The 22101-nt window shown below is 33.2% G+C and overlaps 1 protein-coding gene across 1 annotated transcript; it reads right to left on the reverse strand.

Annotated features, from left to right (window-relative positions):
• Positions 1–14156: 14156 nt before the first annotated feature.
• On the reverse strand, positions 14157–19806 carry LOC120070042 (beta-amyrin 11-oxidase-like). The gene is made up of 8 exons (XM_090313857.1): positions 19562–19806; positions 18142–18619; positions 16892–17158; positions 16704–16793; positions 15325–15403; positions 15092–15198; positions 14661–14782; positions 14157–14558 (listed from the first exon to the last, which is right to left on the reverse strand). The coding sequence occupies exons 1-8, from the start codon at positions 19786–19788 to the stop codon at positions 14465–14467; spliced, it is 1464 nt and encodes a 487-aa protein (XP_090169983.1). The 5' UTR covers positions 19789–19806; the 3' UTR covers positions 14157–14464.
• Between the last annotated feature and the right edge of the window lie 2295 nt (positions 19807–22101).

Genomic DNA, 22101 nt, shown 5'->3' on the forward strand with positions numbered 1-22101 from the left:
CAGCCCTACCAATTTCGGGGATAGCGAAGAGAACTCCGGTAAAGTTAGGAGACTGGAAGGGCCTCGTCGACTTCGTGATTGTCAAGATGGATGATTTTGATGTGGTACTGGGGATGGAATTCCTACTTGAACATAAAGTCATACCAGTGCCCCTCGCCAAATGCTTAGTCATTACCGGATCTACACCGACCGTAGTCCAAGCAAGTATCAAGCGGCCAAATGGAGTGAGAATGATCTCAGCCCTCCAATTGAAGAGGGGCCCGGCCCACGACGAACCCACGTTCATGACCATCCCAGTAGAATCGGTTGAGTCCACTGAGGAGGAGATCCCCCAAGACGACCTATTTGTCTTGGAAGAGTATCGAGACGTCAGGCCGAGAAGCTTGCCCAAGTCCCTACCCCCACGAAGGGGGATTGACCATGAGGTCGAGTTGTTGCCAGGGGCAAAGCCGCCTGCCAGGAGGGTATATCAGATGGCCCCGCCCGAATTGGCTGGGTGTCGAAAACAGTCAGACGAGTTGTTAAGTATGACTCAGCTTAGCTTCGATATCCAGCAGAGTTCCGCGGTCGAAAAGGCGGCCCTCGAAGTGTGCGACAGACAGCCACTCAGGCCACACTTGGTGGACCACCCTTATGCAAGCAAAAGTCCTCAGACACATAACTTCACTAAAGAGTGGAGCAAAACCTTTGAGATAGCTCGCGCCTACCTAGAAAGAGCATCAAGAAGAGTGAAGAAATGGGCTGGTAAGAAGCAGAGGGCCCTTGAGTTTCAAGCTGGGGACAAGGTCCTGATCAAGCTACGACCGGGACAGTTTCAGTTCCGAGGCCAGAGAGACCAACGGCTAGTAAGGAAATATGAAGGTCCAGTGGAGGTAATTGAGAAGGTCGGGAGAACCTCATATAGGGTTCAGTTACCCTCATGGATGAAGATTCATCCTGTCATCCATGTGAGTATCCTGAAGCCCTATCATCCCGATCCCGAGGATGAACAGCGAAACATGCTAAGGCGCCCACCGGTCACGATGAAGAGTTCTGCTGAGAAAGAAGTTGCACAAATCCTGGGTAAACGTACGCGCCGTAGTGGAAGACCCAGACGAGAACTGACAGAGTTCTTAGTGAAATGGAAGGATCTCCCCGACGAAGAGATCAGTTGGGAGCGGGCCGAAGACTTGAAGAATGCAGCTCCAGCCATCGCAGGTTTTGAACAAGGTCGGTTGACGGGGACGTCAACCAATTAAGTGGGGGAGAATGTAACGGTCATGCTTGTCCAGGGCCTGTTGCCCATGGCCGCATGCCCAATCCAACCCCCTTCTAGCATATTTTCATGTCCTGTATTGTATTAGTTTAGTTAGCTTGCTTTCTTTACATTTTCATTGTAAGTGACCACTCGCCCTTTTGCATATGCAAGGGCGCCAGTTGGCTTTTTGTTCAGAATGCACTATATGGGGATAAGACTAACCATCATTTCCTCATACCCGGAGTAGTACTCTATAAAGCCGTTGTTGTTGCTTATTGCTTTCTAGTCTACTACAATCTTTCTTTCTTTATTCACACTCACAAATCTTCTTACGAAAACCTTTTCTCCAAACCCGTTTTCTAAAACCGTTTTCCCTAAAACGGGGGTGGAGGTTGCAAGAGGCACTCGGTGTGCCATCGGCAGTCCGTAATCGAGTTGGCTGGCTTGTTCGTGAGCGGGAACAAGTGCCGCCCAATCGCTAAGAGAAGCGTCCGAAAGAGCGATTGTGACAGTTGGTATCAGAGCCAAGTTGGCTTATAGAGGGAAGATCAGTGATCATGTCGGCGACGAAGAACCTGAACAAGTCCCATGTGGACAGATTGGTAGAGATAGAAGAACAAATGCTCTACCTGAGAGAGGTCCCAGATAATGTTCGTTTCCTTGAGACTCGGCTACAAGAAGTTACCGAGAAAGCCGATGGAATTGATGCGGTGGTTGGCCGCATAGACGGATTACCCGTCAGAGAATTGATGATGAGGGTAGAGACCCTCGAGACCAAAACAGTACGGTCCGGCAACTTTGAACGAGGCGATAGCTCCTCGGGTTCTGTTGCCCACATAGAGGAGCGTGTCGAAGAGCTGGACAGCTCCCAAAAAGCAATACTTCAGATGGTAACCGACCTATCTGAAGACTTTCGATCGGCCCTGGATGTCGTCAGAGCCGAGATAGCGGATGTGAGTGCTAGGGTGAATCTCACCATCCGAGCGGTAGGGAACCAAGCCCCACCTGGGGGCGCAGTGGCAGTAAGCCGAATAAAAATCCCAGAACCGAAACCCTTCTGTGGGGTGCGAGAAGCGAAAGCCCTGGAAAATTTTATCTTCGACCTTGAGCAATACTTCAAGGCGACGAACACAGTGACTGAAGAGTCGAAAGTCACAATAGCAACGATGCATCTAGTTGAAGATGCAAAACTGTGGTGGAGATCACGATTTACAGACATACAGGAAGGACGTTGCACTATTGATACTTGGGATAGATTGAAACAAGAACTTCGTTCGCAGTTCTTCCCTGAAAATGTTGAGATCTTGGCTCGACGAAAACTCAGAGAGCTAAAGCAAACAAGTAACATCAGGGCTAAAAACAGTTTGCAGGACTCATGTTGGACTATATGTCCGAACAAGGTCTTTTGCTTTGTGGAGAGTACAAAATCTCCCCTCTGCCTATGCGGCAGCTGAACGACTATACGACCTTAGCACTGACTCACAAGATGTGAGGAAGCAATCAACTTCCTCAAATGAGGAAAACAGAAACAGCCGTTCCAGCCCTCCCAGGCCTGGGGGAGGAGACAAGAACACAGGGGGGGACCGTAAATCATCCCAACCGAGATCAGGAAACAACTGGCGGGGGCCGCCACAACAGCATAACAATTACAATCGCCCCCTGTCTTGTTTCATATGTAGAGGGCCACACAGGGCGCGTGAATGTCCAAATCAAACCGCGTTTAGTGCTTTTCAAGCCACATTAGCCTCTACCTCCGGAAACGAGGCCGAACTAGAGGAGACGGTAACCGAGCCAGCGGCAGAAATTGAGAATCCCAGGATGGGGGCATTGAAATTTCTGTCTGCACTCCAGAAGAATATGGGAAAGGCGACGGAGCCACTAGAGAAAGGTCTCATGTATGTGGACGCTTGGGTCAACCAAAGATCGGCCAAAACCACTATGGTTGACTCTGGGGCTACCCATAACTTCATGGCGGAAACGGAAGCTCGCCGCCTGAACTTGAATTGGGAAAGAGATGCAGGAAAGATGAAAGCTGTGAATTCCGCAGCCCTACCGATTTCGGGGATAGCGAAGAGAACTCCGGTAAAGTTAGGAGACTGGAAGGGCCTCGTCGACTTCGTGATTGTCAAGATGGATGATTTTGATGTGGTACTGGGGATGGAATTCCTACTTGAACATAAAGTCATACCAGTGCCCCTCGCCAAATGCTTAGTCATTACCGGATCTACACCGACCGTAGTCCAAGCAAGTATCAAGCGGCCAAATGGAGTGAGAATGATCTCAGCCCTCCAATTGAAGAGGGGCCCGGCCCACGACGAACCCACGTTCATGACCATCTCAATAGAATCGGTTGAGTCCACTGAGGAGGAGATCCCCCAAGACGACCTATTTGTCTTGGAAGAGTATCGAGACGTCAGGCCGAGAAGCTTGCCCAAGTCCCTACCCCCACGAAGGGGGATTGACCATGAGGTCGAGTTGTTGCCAGGGGCAAAGCCGCCTGCCAGGAGGGTATATCAGATGGCCCCGCCCGAATTGGCTGGGTGTCGAAAACAGTCAGACGAGTTGTTAAGTATGACTCAGCTTAGCTTCGATATCCAGCAGAGTTCCGCGGTCGAAAAGGCGGCCCTCGAAGTGTGCGACAGACAGCCACTCAGGCCACACTTGGTGGACCACCCTTATGCAAGCAAAAGTCCTCAGACACATAACTTCACTAAAGAGTGGAGCAAAACCTTTGAGATAGCTCGCGCCTACCTAGAAAGAGCATCAAGGAGAGTGAAGAAATGGGCTGGTAAGAAGCAGAGGGCCCTTGAGTTTCAAGCTGGGGACAAGGTCCTGATCAAGCTACGACCGGGACAGTTTCAGTTCCGAGGCAGAGAGACCAACGGCTAGTAAGGAAATACGAAGGTCCAGTGGAGGTAATTGAGAAGGTCGGGAGAACCTCATATAGGGTTCAGTTACCCTCATGGATGAAGATTCATTCGGTCATCGGTGTGAACCTCCTGAAGCCCTATCATCCCGAACCCGAGGATGGACAGCGGAACATGCTAAGGCGCCCATCAGTCACGATGAAGAGCTTTGCTGAGAAAGAAGTTGCACAAATCTTGGGTAAACGTACGCGCCGCAGTGGAAGACCCAGACGAGAACTGACAGAGTTCTTGGTGAAATGGAAGGATCTCCCCGATGAAGAGATCAGTTGGGAGCGGGCCGAAGACTTGAAGAATGCAGCTCCGGCCATCGCAGGTTTTGAACAAGGTCGGTTGACGGGGACGTCAACCAATTAAGTGGGGGAGAATGTAACGGTCATGCTTGTCCAGGGCCTGTTGCCCATGGCCGCATGCCCAATCCAACCCCCTTCTAGCATATTTTCATGTCCTATATTGTATTAGTTTAGTTAGCTTGCTTCTTTACATTTTCATTGTAAGTGACCACTCGCCCTTTTGCATATGCAAGGGCGCCAGTTGGCTTTTTGTTCAGAATGCACTATATGGGGATAAGACTAACCATCATTTCCTCATACCCGGAGTAGTACTCTATAAAGCCGTTGTTGTTGCTTATTGCTTTCTAGTCTACTACAATCTTTCTTTCTTTATTCACACTCACAAATCTTCTTACGAAAACCTTTTCTCCAAACCCGTTTTCTAAAACCGTTTTCCCTAAAACGGGGGTGGAGGTTGCAAGAGGCACTCGGTGTGCCATCGGCAGTCCGTAATCGAGTTGGCTGGCTTGTTCGTGAGCGGGAACAAGTGCCGCCCAATCGCTAAGAGAAGCGTCCGAAAGAGCGATTGTGACACCATGCGTTCAACTTGCTTTGACATAGCTATGCGTTGACATGGCTATTTGGTACAACCATGCGCGAATTCTTGCAAAGTTCAATATAAATTAACCAAATTTGAACATGTTGGATGTATACATGCTTTATGTAATACTTGGCCAAATTCATAGAAAATTACTCATGAATGAATACTTATGTTCTTAGGGCATGAAATGATCTAATTTTAAGAGTCATTGACTTGTATTTCTATAAGTTAGCAGTGATCAACATCTTTAAGAATGAAAAAACTTAAAAAATAAAAGAATTTGTCGCCAATCTTTTTTATGGTGTGATTGGACACTGAAACATACAATCTTTAAAAGAAAATATATAAAGGGAATGTAAAAACTAGAGTTGAGTTCGAAAGTCGTCTATGTATTGAGAAGATATTAACACTCCACAACATCCGTTTTATTTTGAAACTAAAAATTCTTAAATTAAGAGAGAATATTTTAAACAATCTCCTATTTCACCCCTCATTCTCGCAATATTTGAAGTCAAAATCTCATAAAATAAGTGCAATCTTTGACTATATTATAATTTAGGAAAAATTGTTCACATCAAGAAAGTGAACAAAGTATTATAATTTCTCTAAATCCATCATAGGATAGTTTTTTAATAAATGAAGATTTTAAAAATAATTAATTAAATTTATTTTTCTTAAGATCAAATCTCGGATTCTAAAAGATTAAGATCTCTCACCTCAAAAATTTTAGAAAATCAAGCTCTCACATATTTCTAGAATACATCGTGAGAAATTCTAAACAACGTTAATGAAAACAACTTTTAAAGAAAAAAGAATTATAAATCTTTTTAAAATAACATTAGTTTTAAAACTTCAAAAAAACACAGAAAGTAAAATTTACAAGCAATATCAGTTTAATGAGCCAATTCATAGACAAAATATAGTTTAAAAAACATATCACTAAATGAAATAAACAAAAGTAAAAATATTAGAAATTTAAATACAAAATAAATTGATATCAGACTCCCAAATAATCGATTGCTAACTTTAATAATTTTAAAAATTCGGACTCCCAAATATTTTAAAATTCTATTACTAGAAGATTGTTTACAAAATATAAATAAAAATGAAGAAGATTAACATAATACCATTCCTTGACAGCTTCAAATCTTCAGGTTTCAAGTGCTTTTGAACTCCCAACGACAAGCGTTGAAGCTATTTGGCAGTGTTTAGTAAGTAATAATACTTTAAACGGTTTCAAACTATAACATCCCAAATTTTCGGACAAATTTAAGATAATTATTTTTTATATTTGGGTGAATGTTGGAATTTTGAGGCTAAAATTGAAATAAGATGATCAATTTGAATTTTTAATGATATAAGATTTTGTAAATTGAGATTTAAGTGAGCTTAGATTTAACTTGATTCACTTTGGAAGTTAGAAGAGGAAACGAAAATATTCAATTATTTAATTCCTCTCAAATATTTATAGTATTTAACATAAATCATATTTATATAAATTTAATTATATGAATCTTATTCATATAACTATATTTGAATCATATTCAAATTTCTCTCAAAATACTTTATATTATAATGTATCTAATATATTATATTAATTATATCACATATAATTAGTGTAAATAATTATATCATATATAATTAATTTTTCTCAATTAATTTGAACAATTCAAATTAATCTAAAATTAATTCTTAAGTAAATCCCTATTGAGCTATAGAGGGGACCTTCTGGACTTGTAGATTGAAGCTCCAATAGTACTTGGATAATTAATTAAACTCTTTAATTAAATTATCTAACTTCCATTAACTGTCAATCGTTCCACTAAAGACCGACAGCTGCACTTTTCGCACTACATATATATTTATGTGTTCATTAGATATAACTAGTCAACAGTGTGATGACCCTTCACAAATTGCTCGTAAGTATAGTTGAGGCAAAATTACCGTTAACCCCTATAGTTACATCTAACTTATTTAAGTACCACTAATTTCTCTAATGAACAATAAGTCATAGTCCAACTATGACCAAGTTCCTCTCGGGCCAAGATAGGGCGTGGCTACATTGTTCAAGCCCCAAAATCAGCCATTAAGAGTGAAATTTATCTTCTTACTCCGACATTGGGGAAGAAGTGAATTTCGTCTTGTGTAACTATGTTCTCAACTCCCCAATCAGACGAATCCCCAAAATGATAGACATATTGAGTTGGCAATCTGGCTGCTCTCGCCCATACAAACCAAAGGACTGCTTTCAGGAGCAGGAGTTCACAACTCACTCAGGATTTAGGTCATATCACCTATGGTCATCCTGGTTTAATGTAAGTCTTTATTACTAACAGTATTATATAATAAGAGTAACCATTTTGTGGTTCGGTCTTGTACAAACTCATTGTATAGGATACCCCGCTCACATGTGTCTAAATGAATGATTAGGATCAGATCTTTTGTAGCACTTTACAACACTTGTAACATCCGCAAAGAGGATTGCATCCGTAGTGTCACCAGGATAAGGTACCTAGTCTTATCCATCTACTACAGACCGTTTAGGTTATTATTTAAACAAGATCCACCTGCATATCTCTACATACTTATTTAAATTACGTAAAATAACCTATGATCTTAGTTCATTGGATTGAGTGTATGCTCATAAAATAACAATATTTTATGAATAACAATTTGTTTATACAATGTTTACAAATTACGAGAATACAAGAGAGATTTAGGACACCAATCCCGACATATTTAAAGCATGATTTACTTAGTATAAGTCAATTGTGTGATAAAGGATTTAGAAATGTGTTTGATAAAAAGAATTGCATCATTGAAAATGCTTGTGATAGAAAAGTCATGTTTGTTGGAAATAGGGATAAAAATGACATGATTTGAATGATTGCCCTATTATTGATAAATGTCTCTCCGTGTTGCATAATGGTTTTTGGTTATGGCATAGAAGACTAAGACACGCTAATTTCAAATATTTCAAAAAATTCTTTGGTTAGAGGTCTTCCTGAATTTAAAATTGAAAATGATAAACTTCGTGATACTTATCAAATGTGAAAGCAAACTAAGTCTTCTTTCAAATCTGAAAATATGATTTCTGCTACTAGATCCCTACAACTATTACACATGGACTTATTTGACCCTTCTAGAATTGCTAATTATGGAGGAAATTATTATGCATTTTTGATAGTTGATGAGCTTTCTAGATTTACTTAGGTTTGATGATAAAACATAAGGATGATGCTTTGAAAAGTTTTATGAGTTTTGTTAAAAGAGTTCAAAATGATAAATGATTTTTTATTTCTAAAATTAGGAGTGATTATGGAGAAGAATTTGATAATGATGCTTTTAAAGCTTTTTCTGAAGAAAATGGTTTTTCTCATAATTTTTCGTCTCCAAGAACTCCTCAACAAAATGTTGTGGTTGAAAGGAAAAATCATATTTTGCAAGACTTTGCTAGGTCAATATTGAATGAGTATGGTTTACTTAAATATTTTTGTGCGGAACCCATTAATACCGCTTGCTATGTTTTAAATAGAGTTTTAATTAGACCATCTTTAGATAAAAACTCCTATGAGCACTACCACTAAGCTTGACAAAGATGAAAAAGGTAAATGTGTGGACATCATGACTTATCGAGGTATGATCGGATCTTTACTTTATTTGACTGCAAGTAGAGCCGATATCATGTTTAGTGTATGTTTATATGTTAGATTTCAATCTTGTCGTAAGGAATTACATTTGTATGCTGTTAAAAGAATATTTAAATATTTGCTTGGAACTTTTTATTTAGGCGTGTGGTATCCTAGAAATGTTCAATTTAATTTGTTGGATATTCCGATATGGATTTTGTCGGTAGTTTACTTGACCGTAAGAGTACTAGTGAGACTTGCCAATTTCTTGGTAGTTTCTTAGTATCTTTGTTTAGTAAAAAGCAAAATTTAGTTGCTTTATCAACTACTGAAGTGGAACATATTGCGGGTTGCTAGTTGTTGTGCACAAATTCTTTGGAAGAAGCAAACTTCTTGTGATTTTGGATTAAAATTTGATAGTGTGCCCATATTTTATGATAACACTAGTGCTATTAATTTGACAAAGAATCCGATCCATCATTCTAGGATTAAGCATATTGATATTAGGCATCATTTTATTAGGGAGCATGTGCAAAATCTAATATTACTCTTGATTTTATGAGCTCTAATAATCAATTAGCGGATATTTTTATCAAGCCTTTGAATGAAGAAAGTTTTTGCAAAAATAAGCTTGAGCTTGGTATTATTCGGTGTGATCCATCTTGATTTTATATCTTGATATTATTATATAATGCATAAAAACAGGGGGAGAATTGGAATCTTTGTATATGTCATATTTTTAGGGAGAGCACTTATATATTTATTGTTCTTTTTGATGATTCCATAGGGAGAGAAGTATAAGAAAAATGTGTAATGATTGTGTTGGATGATTGTTTCTATTGAATGTATTATTTAGGGGAAGAATTAGTTAAAGGGAAGAAGTTAATTCTTTTGAATGAATTTCAAGCATGATCTTTGTAATGATATGTATACTTGATATTGAATTTACTTGTTAAACACATGTGTTGCTACAGTTATGTGCATTTCAAGTTAATTTTCTTCTATGATTTATCATCATAAAAAAAAGGGAGATTGTTGGTTTTTCGGCCCTTAATCTCAAATTAATTAATTTTAATTAATTAATTAATTAATTAATATTTTGATGATAAAAAACCTGATTTTGTTTATTAATAATTTTATTATTTTGAATAGTTTATAGCGTAGAGCTCGAAATAACGATTTCGATACATCTTGGATTACCCAAATCAGAGTTCGGATGAAAAAGATATAGCAAAAATAAACGTAACGGAAAAATATCCGAGATGGTGATGTGGCGAATTAATCATCAAATTGGACCAATTAGAGATTTTACTTGGAGCTATAGGATACATGAGACTTTAAAATTAATATTGGTGGGTTTTAGTTTTTATTGAAAGAAAAGAGAATTAAAAGAAAAGAAATTAATACTATTTTATATTTGTATTTGTATTCAATTATATCTGTGCAAAATCGTAAGATATATATATATATATATATATATATATATATATATATATATATATATATATAATATATGTTTGGGTCTAGCAGCTACTTGAGTTTAATATTCATCATTCAATTTAACTTTTTGAACAATCTAATGGTCCAAATTTAAATCCACTTTTTGCCTTACTTCTTTTTGAACAATTTAAACATGAAAGAACCGTTTAAACATGAAAGAACTGTTTAAACATAAATATTCAGCTACCTAAGTCTCCAAAATTATTTCAACTTTTCACATTTTACAATCCTCAAAATTAGCAAAAAAAAAAAAAAAAAAAAAAAAAAAAAAAAAAAAAAAAAAAAAACCACCATTGTTACCCTCTCTACAAACTTCCAATTTTCTTTATTTTCATCTTATTCTTGAGAGAAATTTATATTGCATTGTGAGGATTAAAGTGTGTGACCTCAAACTTGTATATTCACTCTGTTTAGATAGTTTTATTGTGTGATTTAAAGCTTAAAAAAAATTGTGGATCCTAACTCGTGGAAAGGATCTGGTTTGCTCTTGAACCCGTAAAAAGAGCAAGGTAGGGGTTCGACTCTCATCCGTGGAAAGAACCAAAGGAGATTTTTTTAATCGAAATTCGAAGAGGCGCATAGAAAAATTGATGTAGGTCGAGTTTGATCGAACCACTATAAAAATTACAGTGTCTTATCCTCTAACTCTTTACTGATTATTTTGCATTTAATTTTAATTGTATGATTTTGTTACTTGAGATTGACTGAATATATTGTTACTTTTTTTTTTTTTTTTTTTTTTTTTTATCAATCTTGTTATTTAGTATAAATTAAAGTTTTATTTTTTTTTTTTATCAATCTTGTTATTTAGTATAAATTAAAGTTTTATTAATTTAATTTTAAAATATCTAATTAGTTCAAAATGAGCATACTTTAAGAAAAAGTTTAATTAAACTCTATTCACCCTCTCCCTCTTAGGTTGTCATACCGGTCCAACAATTTAAACATGAAAGAACCGTTTTGTCATGGGGTCATTCTAGAAAGGGACTTAGGCCAAAAACATTAGTTTGAGGTTAAATATGAATGTTTACCTAATTTATTTTTTGTGTGCGGAAAAATTGGTCATATGGTCAGTTAATGCATCAAGTTAGTTGGAGGTCATCTGTGCTAACTTGATACATTTATACTTATTTACTCAATGGCTTCTAAGTATTTTTATTATCCCTAATAAAATTTAGTATAATATTTCTACACTCTCAGTTACTTTAGATTTTCCACACGCTTAATTTTCCAAAGGTTTATGTACTATTGTTTTACCTCAATTGGCCAGATAGAGAAAAACAATGTTTTTTAGTTGAAGAGCTGTTTAAGAAAGAAGATGCACATAGTATTCGAAGACATGTTCAATTAATACTAATAAACTACTACAATGTAGAGATTCAAGTCTTACACTAGAAAATTAACCACAAATAGTCATGACATCAATTCATTAACAAACAAAAGAGTAATAGATGAGAGTTTAGAGAAAACTAGATGTGCAGCATCTGTTTTTGATGCTGTAGCTTTGAATTCTTGTCTGGAGCTCTTCTGATGAACTCAAATGTTCTGCACGAAGCTCCCTTTTCTGAGAATTTTTCATCTCGTACTTCAGTTTTGTCCTCCATTGATGGAAAGTTGGGTTCTTTATAGAAAAAATATGGGAGACCCACTTAGGAACCCATTATGATTCTGTAGGTTTCAATGCTACAGATTGTGACAGACAGATGTAACAGTAGCCCCCCTTATCTCTGCAACATTCAATGTTTAGGCGGCTACCCATACATCTACATCATTAGGTGATTTGATGTGTTTCAAGATAATATCGGTTCAAAGGATGTAGACACCCCATCATGTTGTACAATGAAGGTTTCATCAATACTATAGCATCATCATGTTGTAGACTGTGATTTGACAGCTTCATGCATCTTTGTTGTATTCAGATGATATGACATGTTCAATTTGATGTGACAATGCTTTAGGATAATGTAGGTTCAAAGTATGAAGATGCTACAACATGTAGGCAATTTGATAGCTTCATGCACTTCTACAACCTTCATCTTAATTGATATGCTTAGATGATAAGCTGACGTCTCAAGATAATGATGATCAGTATATCGGTTCAAAGCATAAGGACATCCAACAATACTGTGGTTTTGTTTTTGTCAATTCTACAAGATCGATTTTTTCTTTAAGTCTTTTCAGCATATGAGTGATTTGACATGCTTAGCAGTGTGTAAGGATAAGATAGAGCCATATGTAGGTTCAGAGTCTAAAGACATTCCACTAAGCTGTTACTCTAAATTTATGCAATATTATAACATCATTTTCTGCAAATTTTATTTCCATAGCATATTTTATATATACTCTTACAATATGATTTTGATCAACACCTTACATTTCTAATGGAATTTATATGTTTATTTGTCTCAAAACATGATATAGGACAAATAAAGATTTATGATTTATGGGCATTAAATATCTTACTTTTAAAAAATCACTAGCCTATATTATGTCCGGTTTCAAACTGCCTTTAGGGACTTGTAATGAGCTGAATAAAATTATGGAAAATTTTTGGTGGAATGGTTTGAATAAAGGTAACAAAGTTCATTGAGTTTGTTAAAAGCACATGACATATCTCAAGGAGAAAGGTGGCTTGGGTTTCCGTGATATCCAACTTTTCAGCCAAGCTTTGTTGGTAAAACACTCCTGAGGCATCATGGAAACAGAGCATCCCATTGTGGCTCCGATGTTAAAGACCAAGTTAATAGCACCCAAAGGTCAAAATGTGTTATCTTAGTATCACTAATCTAGTTCGTTTATGATGTTTAATGTACTTATATGATTATATATATAGGATCTCGAATAGTTCATGCATTTTGGAGTATTACGAGTCATTCAAAGTTAATTTGGAGCAATTAGTAGCTAAAAAGAACAACCGGGGTTTAAGAGAGTAAAAATTACCAAAATGCCCTAAGAAGTCGTTGCAGTGGCACTGTGCGTGCGGCACAAATTAAAAAAGACGCCTGTCTGGTGTAGTGCCACACAGCTCTGGAACATCAGGACCCGTAAGAGGCACCCTGAGGGGCGCAACACTATGCTTCAGTAGCGAGGCCTCTTTAGGGCCCAGCACCGCAGCGTTGCCGTAATTGTATGTACATTATTGTTTTCATTTTAGGGTATAATTATCTTTGTCATTGATTTTTCTTTTTTACTAAAAAAAGATAGATTTAAATGGTTGAATGCAAAGAGATACCAATTTTTCAATGTGGGATCATCCATTCACTTTTTTAAGATGACGTTTCTTTGGATTCATCATTGCTAGATCAAAACTCAATTCTTTTAGACTAAATGTTCATTTAAACTTCATGGTCTGTTATAATATTAGATAAGCATTGTGTTCTATCACAAAATCACTCATGTATCTTTTAATTATTGGTAGATCTCCCCATATTTCCAATGTGATTTTGGATTTTAATTAACATGTCTGTTTAAGATGATGCCTCTTTTGGAATCACTATTCTTGGGTCAAATCTGATTTTTCTGGATTGAACACTTGTTGGGTTTCATGAGCTTTGATATCATATTAAATAAATATAGAAGTCTCCTCTCAAGGTGATATTTCTTTTTAGGATTGAATACCCATTTGAACTTTACGGTTGTGACTGATACTAAATATATTATATAAAATATGGGGTTCTAATTGATTCTTGGGAGACATACCCATCTGTTCAATGTCTTTAACATTTAGTACTTCTTTATCATGAAAATAAGTGTTATAGTAAATGTTCAAGAATTCAATTGTTTCCTTTATTAAGAACAAATATTTTTATTCATTTGGAAAAAGGAACGACTTTTAAACATAGATCCCATGAAATCATTTTTTCAAGAACTCAAACATTGCATTAATTACTTTTCGTTTCTATTCTCACACAGATACAATAGATGCACTAATTCCATCTCCAACGACCTCCGTTTGAATAATCACATCTCGTCAACATCAATTGTATCTAATCAATTCAATAAGGATGAAAAAAAAATATTGATATTATAGAGATCAAAATTAACATTTTAAAAGTATATAGACCAAAATAAGAGAAATTTTTCCATATAGAAAAAAAATGTCAAACTATTTACAGAAATAAATATTGATAGATTTCTATCCATCTCTATAAAAAAAAATTAAAAAATTAAAATTTTACTATTTTGGGTAAATATTTTTATTTATTTTATATTTTTGAAAATCTCCCCCAAAATAAACTAAAATGAACAAAAACAAAATGTACTTTACCTTTTTTTTTAATTCAAAGTATAACCATCTCTCATTATGGGAGCTTGATAATTCTACAAAGGCAGTTGTCTACTAGCTTGGGGGCAGGTAAGTGAGTTATGTCGCATCTTGGATTCACTCGTTCCATTCTAAAACAATATATAAACCAAAAAAATATCCCATTTCAAATTTATTTATTTTCAATTTAACAAAAAAAATAAAAAAATAAAAACAAAAAGAACAATACTTACTTGTAATTGAGGATAAAATGATGAAGTAAAATTGTAATATAGAGCTTTGTAAGTTCACTTCCAGGACAAAACCTACTTCCAATTCCAAAAGGAATGAATGCTCCTGGTTTTGGTGTATAATTCTGCCCAACAACATTAATTATATATAATGTTTTTTCCTTTCAAAATTCTTTTTTATAATATCACAATCTATCTGCAATAGATCGCGATAGACTACTATATGTGTCTATCATGATATCATGGTCTATCGCAGATAAACAGTAAAATATTACTATGTTTATAAATATTTTAATTCATTTTCTATATTTAAAACAACTCCAAAAAATATTTCAAACGTGAAAATGAATGGTATATAATGACATCTTTATTTTTTTAAAAAAAAAGAAATCATATGCATTTTAATGAATTAAATGGATAATCATAAAACATACATCCCATCTTGAAGGATCAAATTCTTGTGGATTTGAATATATTTGAGGATCCATATGAATAGCTCTAGTCCAAATTGGTACAGTCCATCCTTTGGGTATGATGTAGTCTAAAACAAACAAAATAATAGTTAAAGAACAAAATAAATTATTATAAACAAAGAAATAATTAATATCATGTAATATAAAAATTATTAGGGGATATGTCAATCAGACAAGAATATAAAATAACTAACCATTGATGTATACATCTGTTTTTGCCTCACGAAAACTCGCAACAGCGATTGTATGTCTTCTTAGTAGTTCATTAATGAACTGAAATAAAAAAATAAATTAAATTAAAGTCGTATTTTCTCTATGAAGTTGGATTCATCTTCGTGCAATTCAGATTATACACCAGTAAAAATTTTTCATATACAATATTTTTTTACAGACACTGGTAGACTTCTATCGGTATCTATCATCAACGTCTATCATTGAAAGTTCTAAAATTTTCCTATATCTTATAAATATTTTTAAAAATTTTATCATTTGAAATAATTTCTCTATTTTTTTTATAAAAAAATTCGAATTATCTTCATGTTTTTTAATATGTAAGAAAAATAAATACGTGAGATTGTAACTAATCATTATCCTTTTATATATATATATATAGAAGGATTATCTCTCTATTTTAAAAATATAGATGACACATGTATTGGTTGAGCAAGGGTCCTTAAGATGTAAAAGTTTAAATGATTATATTTTAATTGTATATTTAAAAAGGGCTTTTATGTCTTATATCTTTCCAGCTTTAGTAATTTTCACATAATTAGTCTAGTTAATGTTGTTGGAATAATTGGCTTTTAGTCCAAGAAAGATTTATAATTTACCTAAAACTCAATATATGGTCCCTCATATTTTAAAAGTCAACTATGTTATTTATTTTCTTACTTCAATTTTATTTGGTTTCAAATCTACTTTTTTAGACCTAATAATTTAGCCTTTGACTATTTCGTTTGTAACTTTTTAGTTCCCAAAAATCAAATTTATAAACACTACTTCTACCTATAAGTTTTTATACATATTTTATTATCTACATTTGACTAATGTTTATAAAAACCTATATTTGAAAAACTAAAAAAAAAAAAAAAACATAATTTTCAAATAAGAAGATTATTTCAAATGGCAAAACTGTTTAAAATATTTACAAAATATAATAAAATTTCAGAATCCACCAACGATAGATACCAATTGACCATTGATAGAAGTCTATTAGTATTTATCATTGATTGATTTTGAAATTTTACTATATTTTGTGAATATTTTGATTCATTTTTTTTTTATATTGACAACAACCCTTTCAAAAACTTATTTTTGTGTTTAGAATTTGACTAAAAACTCAAATGTTTCTTCCAGAAACATAAGAACGATAATATGAAATTGAGAAGAAACCAAACATAAATTTTAATAAACTATAAACAAAACCGTTACTAAACCAGACCTAATTAATTTTCCATTTTCTATTTTCAACATCATTTTTACGCTCTTTTAATTATAGATTAGGAGAACTTAACAAAAAAAAAAGAAAAAAAAAAAAGAAAAGATATATAAGAATCTAGAAAAGCACAGACACCTTCATAAGATATTTCATTTGTTTGATTTCTTTAAAACTCAATCCCTTTTGAGTAGATGGTCTTTCTTTCATAATGAACTCTTGCTCTTCCTATAAAATGGTAAAAAATATCAAAAACCAGAATTAGTTGTCACAAAAAAAGGTGGAAAATAGGTACTGAAAGGAAATGAAAAGTGCTTTTTAATGACCTTGGCTTTTTGGAAGACATGAGCATTTTCTGAGATTTGTACAAGAGCCCACATGGCAGCATAAGCTGGGGTATGATGGCCAGCATGTAATAATCCAAGAAGCAAGTCTATAATGTCATTGTTATCATATAATTTTTTCCCATTTTCATCGGTGGCCACAATCAATTTGTCCATTTGGCTTTTCACTTCTCTTGTTTCCTTGTTTTCTAGGACTCTTCTTTTCTCCTCTATCACACAATCCAAGATATTTCCTATCTCTTTTCTTGCCTGTCAACCCAACATTTGTAAAATCTTGGTTTTTTTCAAATGGGTAATCATAAATCTTTTTCCATTATTCATTCCATTTGTACAAGGAAATCATTTCATGCAGCAAAGGAAGGGGGGAGATATCAAAATTAAGCAACTTCATCATCTTCTTTACCTATTAATGTAGCATTATGTGATTGATTATACTTTTCTCATAAATCTATTAATGTCTCATTCCTTCGTTTCTTGTTTCTTTCTTTATTTTTTTTAAAAAAATATAATTATGTTTAGTAATCGTGTCTTGTATGTTGCTTTTTCTTCTATTTTTTAATTGAAACGTAATAATATAAACATGTTTAATTGGTGATTAATTTTTTTCTTGTTATTCTTTGAAATTTTAAATTAGGAAAAGTCAAGAGATGATTCTACGTGAAAATACCTTTTTAAAATTAAATATTAATGGTAAAGTAACATTTTTATTTATGTTCAATCAAACTGATTTTGTTCTCCCTAAAAGATAAGAAACGTAAAAAAAAAAAATATGAACTGTTATTATAAAAAACTGAAGAAAGAATGGAAAAAAAGAAAAAGAAAAAGAAAACAAGACAAGAAACAAGAACGTTAATTATAAAACAAACGTATAAAGTTTTTCGATTATATCATGATATATCAAAGGAAGATGTGCTTTGTTTCGATACTCATGCAACATTACTTTATCCTCGTTTTAATATAGAAAATAGTCCACATATTAATTTCTAATGAGAATAAGATTGTTAATAAATAGTAATAACTATAATAAAAATAAATCTACCGTAATCAATGACCATATCTTAAATATTTCAATTGACTCACGACCTAATATGCTATATATATTGAGATCAACAAGAGGGCGTGAGACGCTTGAACGTCTGTTGACTACTCATAAGATCACTTTATCTTTTTGTTCTTAAGTCAAAAAATGACGGAGAAAAATTTAACTAATATGATTGAATTAAATTGTATACCTTGAGTGCATGATGAAAGGTTAAGCCAGGCAAGTCATAAGGAAGAATGGACAAAATTGCTGGACCCAAGTGTTTGTATAGTTCCTCAAGTTTAGCCATGGTAGGGGCAGTAATTTCATTGCCTAAGAAGATATGAATAATTACTTTAAAAAGAAGACTTCCAATTTCACTCAACAATTCAATGGGTTCTTTCACTGTGCTCCATTCCTCTAACCCTTTGGCCATTGTTTGATCAATGAAACTCACATAATTAGACAGTATCTCATAGCCATTTATGGGAGATGCCATTATTTTATAGGCTGTTTTGTGATCAATCCTTGAGAACAGACCATTTACTTCTAATATTTTCACTGATTTTGGATAATTTGGTTTGAACTTTTCATCGTCTAAATATATGCGTCGACATATTTCTGGATCTGTTACGATGATTGTTGGCCTTCCATATAGGTGACTTTTGTACATTCCAACTCTTCCATTTCTATATAAGAAGAAAATATAAACATCAATTATAAGAAGAAAGGAGCTTTTAAATCAATCATTTATCCAAAAAGCTTAAACGTTTAAATGGGTTTGAACATGTAATCTTCTAGACTCTCTTAGACTATCTACTTTAATACCATATTAAATCACCAATTCATCCGAAAATTTAAGCTTATAGATAAAGGTAAAATTGATATGATATCATTTAGAGTGGGGGTAATAAGATTCATAAATTGTTGTTGTAGGCAACATTTTATGACAATTTGGGTTTTGAAAACTAGTTTTTAAGTTTCGTTTGATAACTATGTAGCTCTCGTTTGGTTAGTCATTTAATTTTGAAAAATGTAGTTGTTTTCTTACAACTTCTTTACTATGATTTTCTAACAAAGTTTCAAAACTATCTTTTTTTTTCAAAATTTAATTTGATTTTTTAAAATATTAATAGAAAGTAAATGATTAGAAGCGAAATTGGTGTTTCTAATCGTAATTTCCAAAAACCAATTAGTTATCAAATGCGACTTCAATCTTTGGTTTTTTATTTTTAAAAATTGTACTTATTCTTTTACAACTATCTTACCATATTTTCATCATTCATGACTAAAAACTTAATTTTTTGGAATGTGATATGTGCACACTTCAATGAATAATTTAAATAATAATCATCCATCAACTTTTTCTTTAAAAAATCTTAATAAAAATTATTTTTGTTTATATAAAGAATCAAAATTTTCTTTACAGAGACTTGAACATACAACAAGACATCGTATTCTAATACTACATATTAATAATCATCATAATCAACCCGAAAAATTAAGTAAATAGGTCACGGTACTGGTTATATTCATACTTGAATATATGCTTTGTTGATATAATAATAATAATAACAATAATGTCACATTAACTAGAATGAAGAGAGAGAGAGAGAAATATGAAGAGATACTTGGAAAGAAGATGAGAAATGAAAGAGTCTGGATCACCACCAGCTTTAAATGCTTTGTAAAATGACAATGAATAACCAATAAAAGGCCATCCAAAGTCACCTGGAGGAAGTGATTTGTAAACTTTCCTTCCTAACTTAACCAAATACCATATTTCATTGAATTTCCTCACAAACAAATAAACCCATAAAACACTTCCAATAATAACATAAGCACTTATTATTTCCATCTTTGATTATATCTCCAAGCCCACCCTCCCAAGTCTTTTTTATAAAGCCCCAAGTGATGGCGTCAACTCATGTACTTTCATGAGAATATTGATTAAATTATTATTATCCACGTATCAACCTCTGATGAAGATTATTTTCGGTGACGGATTCAAAACTTTATGTTAGGGACACAAATTCATACGGATCTCGTTTTCCTTCTATTCGAAAAGTCGATTCATGCAAGGTTAAATTACAAATTTAGTCTTAAAATTTTTAGATTTTGTATATATGGTCTCTTGTGGAATTTTAAAAGTATATGATTTATTCTTAAAATGGTTTTTCCTTTTTTTTTTTAAAAAAAAAATATATATGTAATAGGTCTTTGGCATATTTGGAAATTTAAGAATTTAAGCCCTGTTTGGTAACAATTTCATTTTTTTTTTAGTTTTTTGTTTTTGAAAATTAAGCTTATAGACACTACTCCCACTTCCAAATTTATTCTTTTGTTATCTATTCTTTTACCAATTGTTTAAAAAATCAAGCCAAATTTTGAGAACTAAAAAATTGCTTTTAAAAACTTGCTTTTGTTTTTGGAATTTGGTTAAGAATTCAACCATTATACTTAAGAAAATACAAATCATTGTAAAAACTAGGGAGGAAATAGGCTTAATTTTTCAAAAACCAAAAACACAAAAATAAAATGGTTAACAAACGGGGCCTATGTTTTTTTTTAATTTTGGGTCTCCTATAATATTTATTCTTATAAAATAAAATTAACACAATTGATATCTACTAAATTAAGTGTTTATAAATTTATTAAACATTTTCAAGAGATCACACAAACATGATTTCTAAAAGACTTTTAAGGAGATCAGGCAACATTGGATTCATAGTTGAAACTAACCATGTTTAATTTTGAAATTTCTATGATTCAGCCATTGGAAAGAAATTAGATGTATCTTGTTATTGGTGGTGATGGTGTATATAATAATAATCAATTCTTTTATAGCTTTCTTAATAATACTTCCATATTTTTAGGTATATTCATTTTTTTTTTTTTTTTGATGTGATATTGGTTTATTTAGGTATACTATTTGTATTGAGGTATCATAAAGAGATTTAATTAGATATTTTTAAGGTTCAAAGTGACACAAATCTTAAAGCTGAAGAATTTAGATATATTTTAAAGTTCAAGGGAAAAAAAAAAAAAAAGTATAAACTTGAAAAGTCAATAAGTGAACTTGTTATTGAACCCATAATAAAATATAATAATTCTTTAAATTGATTTATGTAATAAGGAAAGACAAAATAATTTCCATATTCCAGCCTTTTATATTCCCTTTATTTTTCAACATTATCCTGCATTTCAAGTTTACCCTAACCAACCCTTCAAATAAAATGAGGATAATTTTGGATTATTATTATTATTTTATTTTATTAAAAAAATATCATTTGCGCTTTAAACTTTATTCTATTGTTTCAATTTTGACCTTAAATTTTCTAACTTCATCAATTTATAAGCCTCAAACTCGAACAACTGTATCAATTTTACTCAATCGTTTCAATTGTTTCAATTACGTTTTTAAGCTCTTATGTGCCACTCATCTTTGATGTCATTACCAGCAACAATAAGTATGAGGATGATCCAAGCAGCTACTTCGTCCAAGGTGGTGGTAGCCATGTGGCAGTTGTCGCCAAATTTGGGTGGTGAGGAGTTTGAGCTTAGCTAAAATGAGTGAGAGAATAGGGAAAGGCAAGTGTTGGATAGAACGAGTCCATTAATAGAATATACTAATCGTAGCTGAATTTATTGGCTTTGTACACAATCTTATGAAGGGTGAAATGTCATTGAAAAGATGAGGATAATCCAACCATCAACTAGCGTAAAATATAAAATATGTATTTAAAAACTATACTCAATACCATTAAATTTTAAAAGGATTCTTTAAAGTAAAAATTAATTAATTTTGAATTTTTTTTTTTTTTTAAAGAAATGCATGATTTGCAAATATTATATTAATAAGAATAACAACAAAATTAATATAATTAATGATATTGGGTTGTATTGATAATAGAATTTAAAATCTCCAGCTTAATTCACGCTTGTACTTTAAATTTAACAAAATGGAAAAGTTGACACAACATATTTGTAATTCACTAGAAATATGAAGTATACTTTATAAAGTTTTGTCTTGAAATATTTTAAATTTTTTGGTTTAATTACAAACAAAAAAAAAAAAAGGAAAAAAGAAAACATAATAGACAAAGCATGTTCTTTGAATTAAGATCAAAGTTGAGGGTAGTTTGTTTTGCAACCCATCCTAAATTTTCAA

This window comes from Benincasa hispida, chromosome 5 (genome assembly GCF_027475165.1).
Source record: "Benincasa hispida cultivar pf3 chromosome 5, pf3_genome.v1.1, whole genome shotgun sequence".
NCBI lineage: Eukaryota > Viridiplantae > Streptophyta > Magnoliopsida > Cucurbitales > Cucurbitaceae > Benincasa > Benincasa hispida.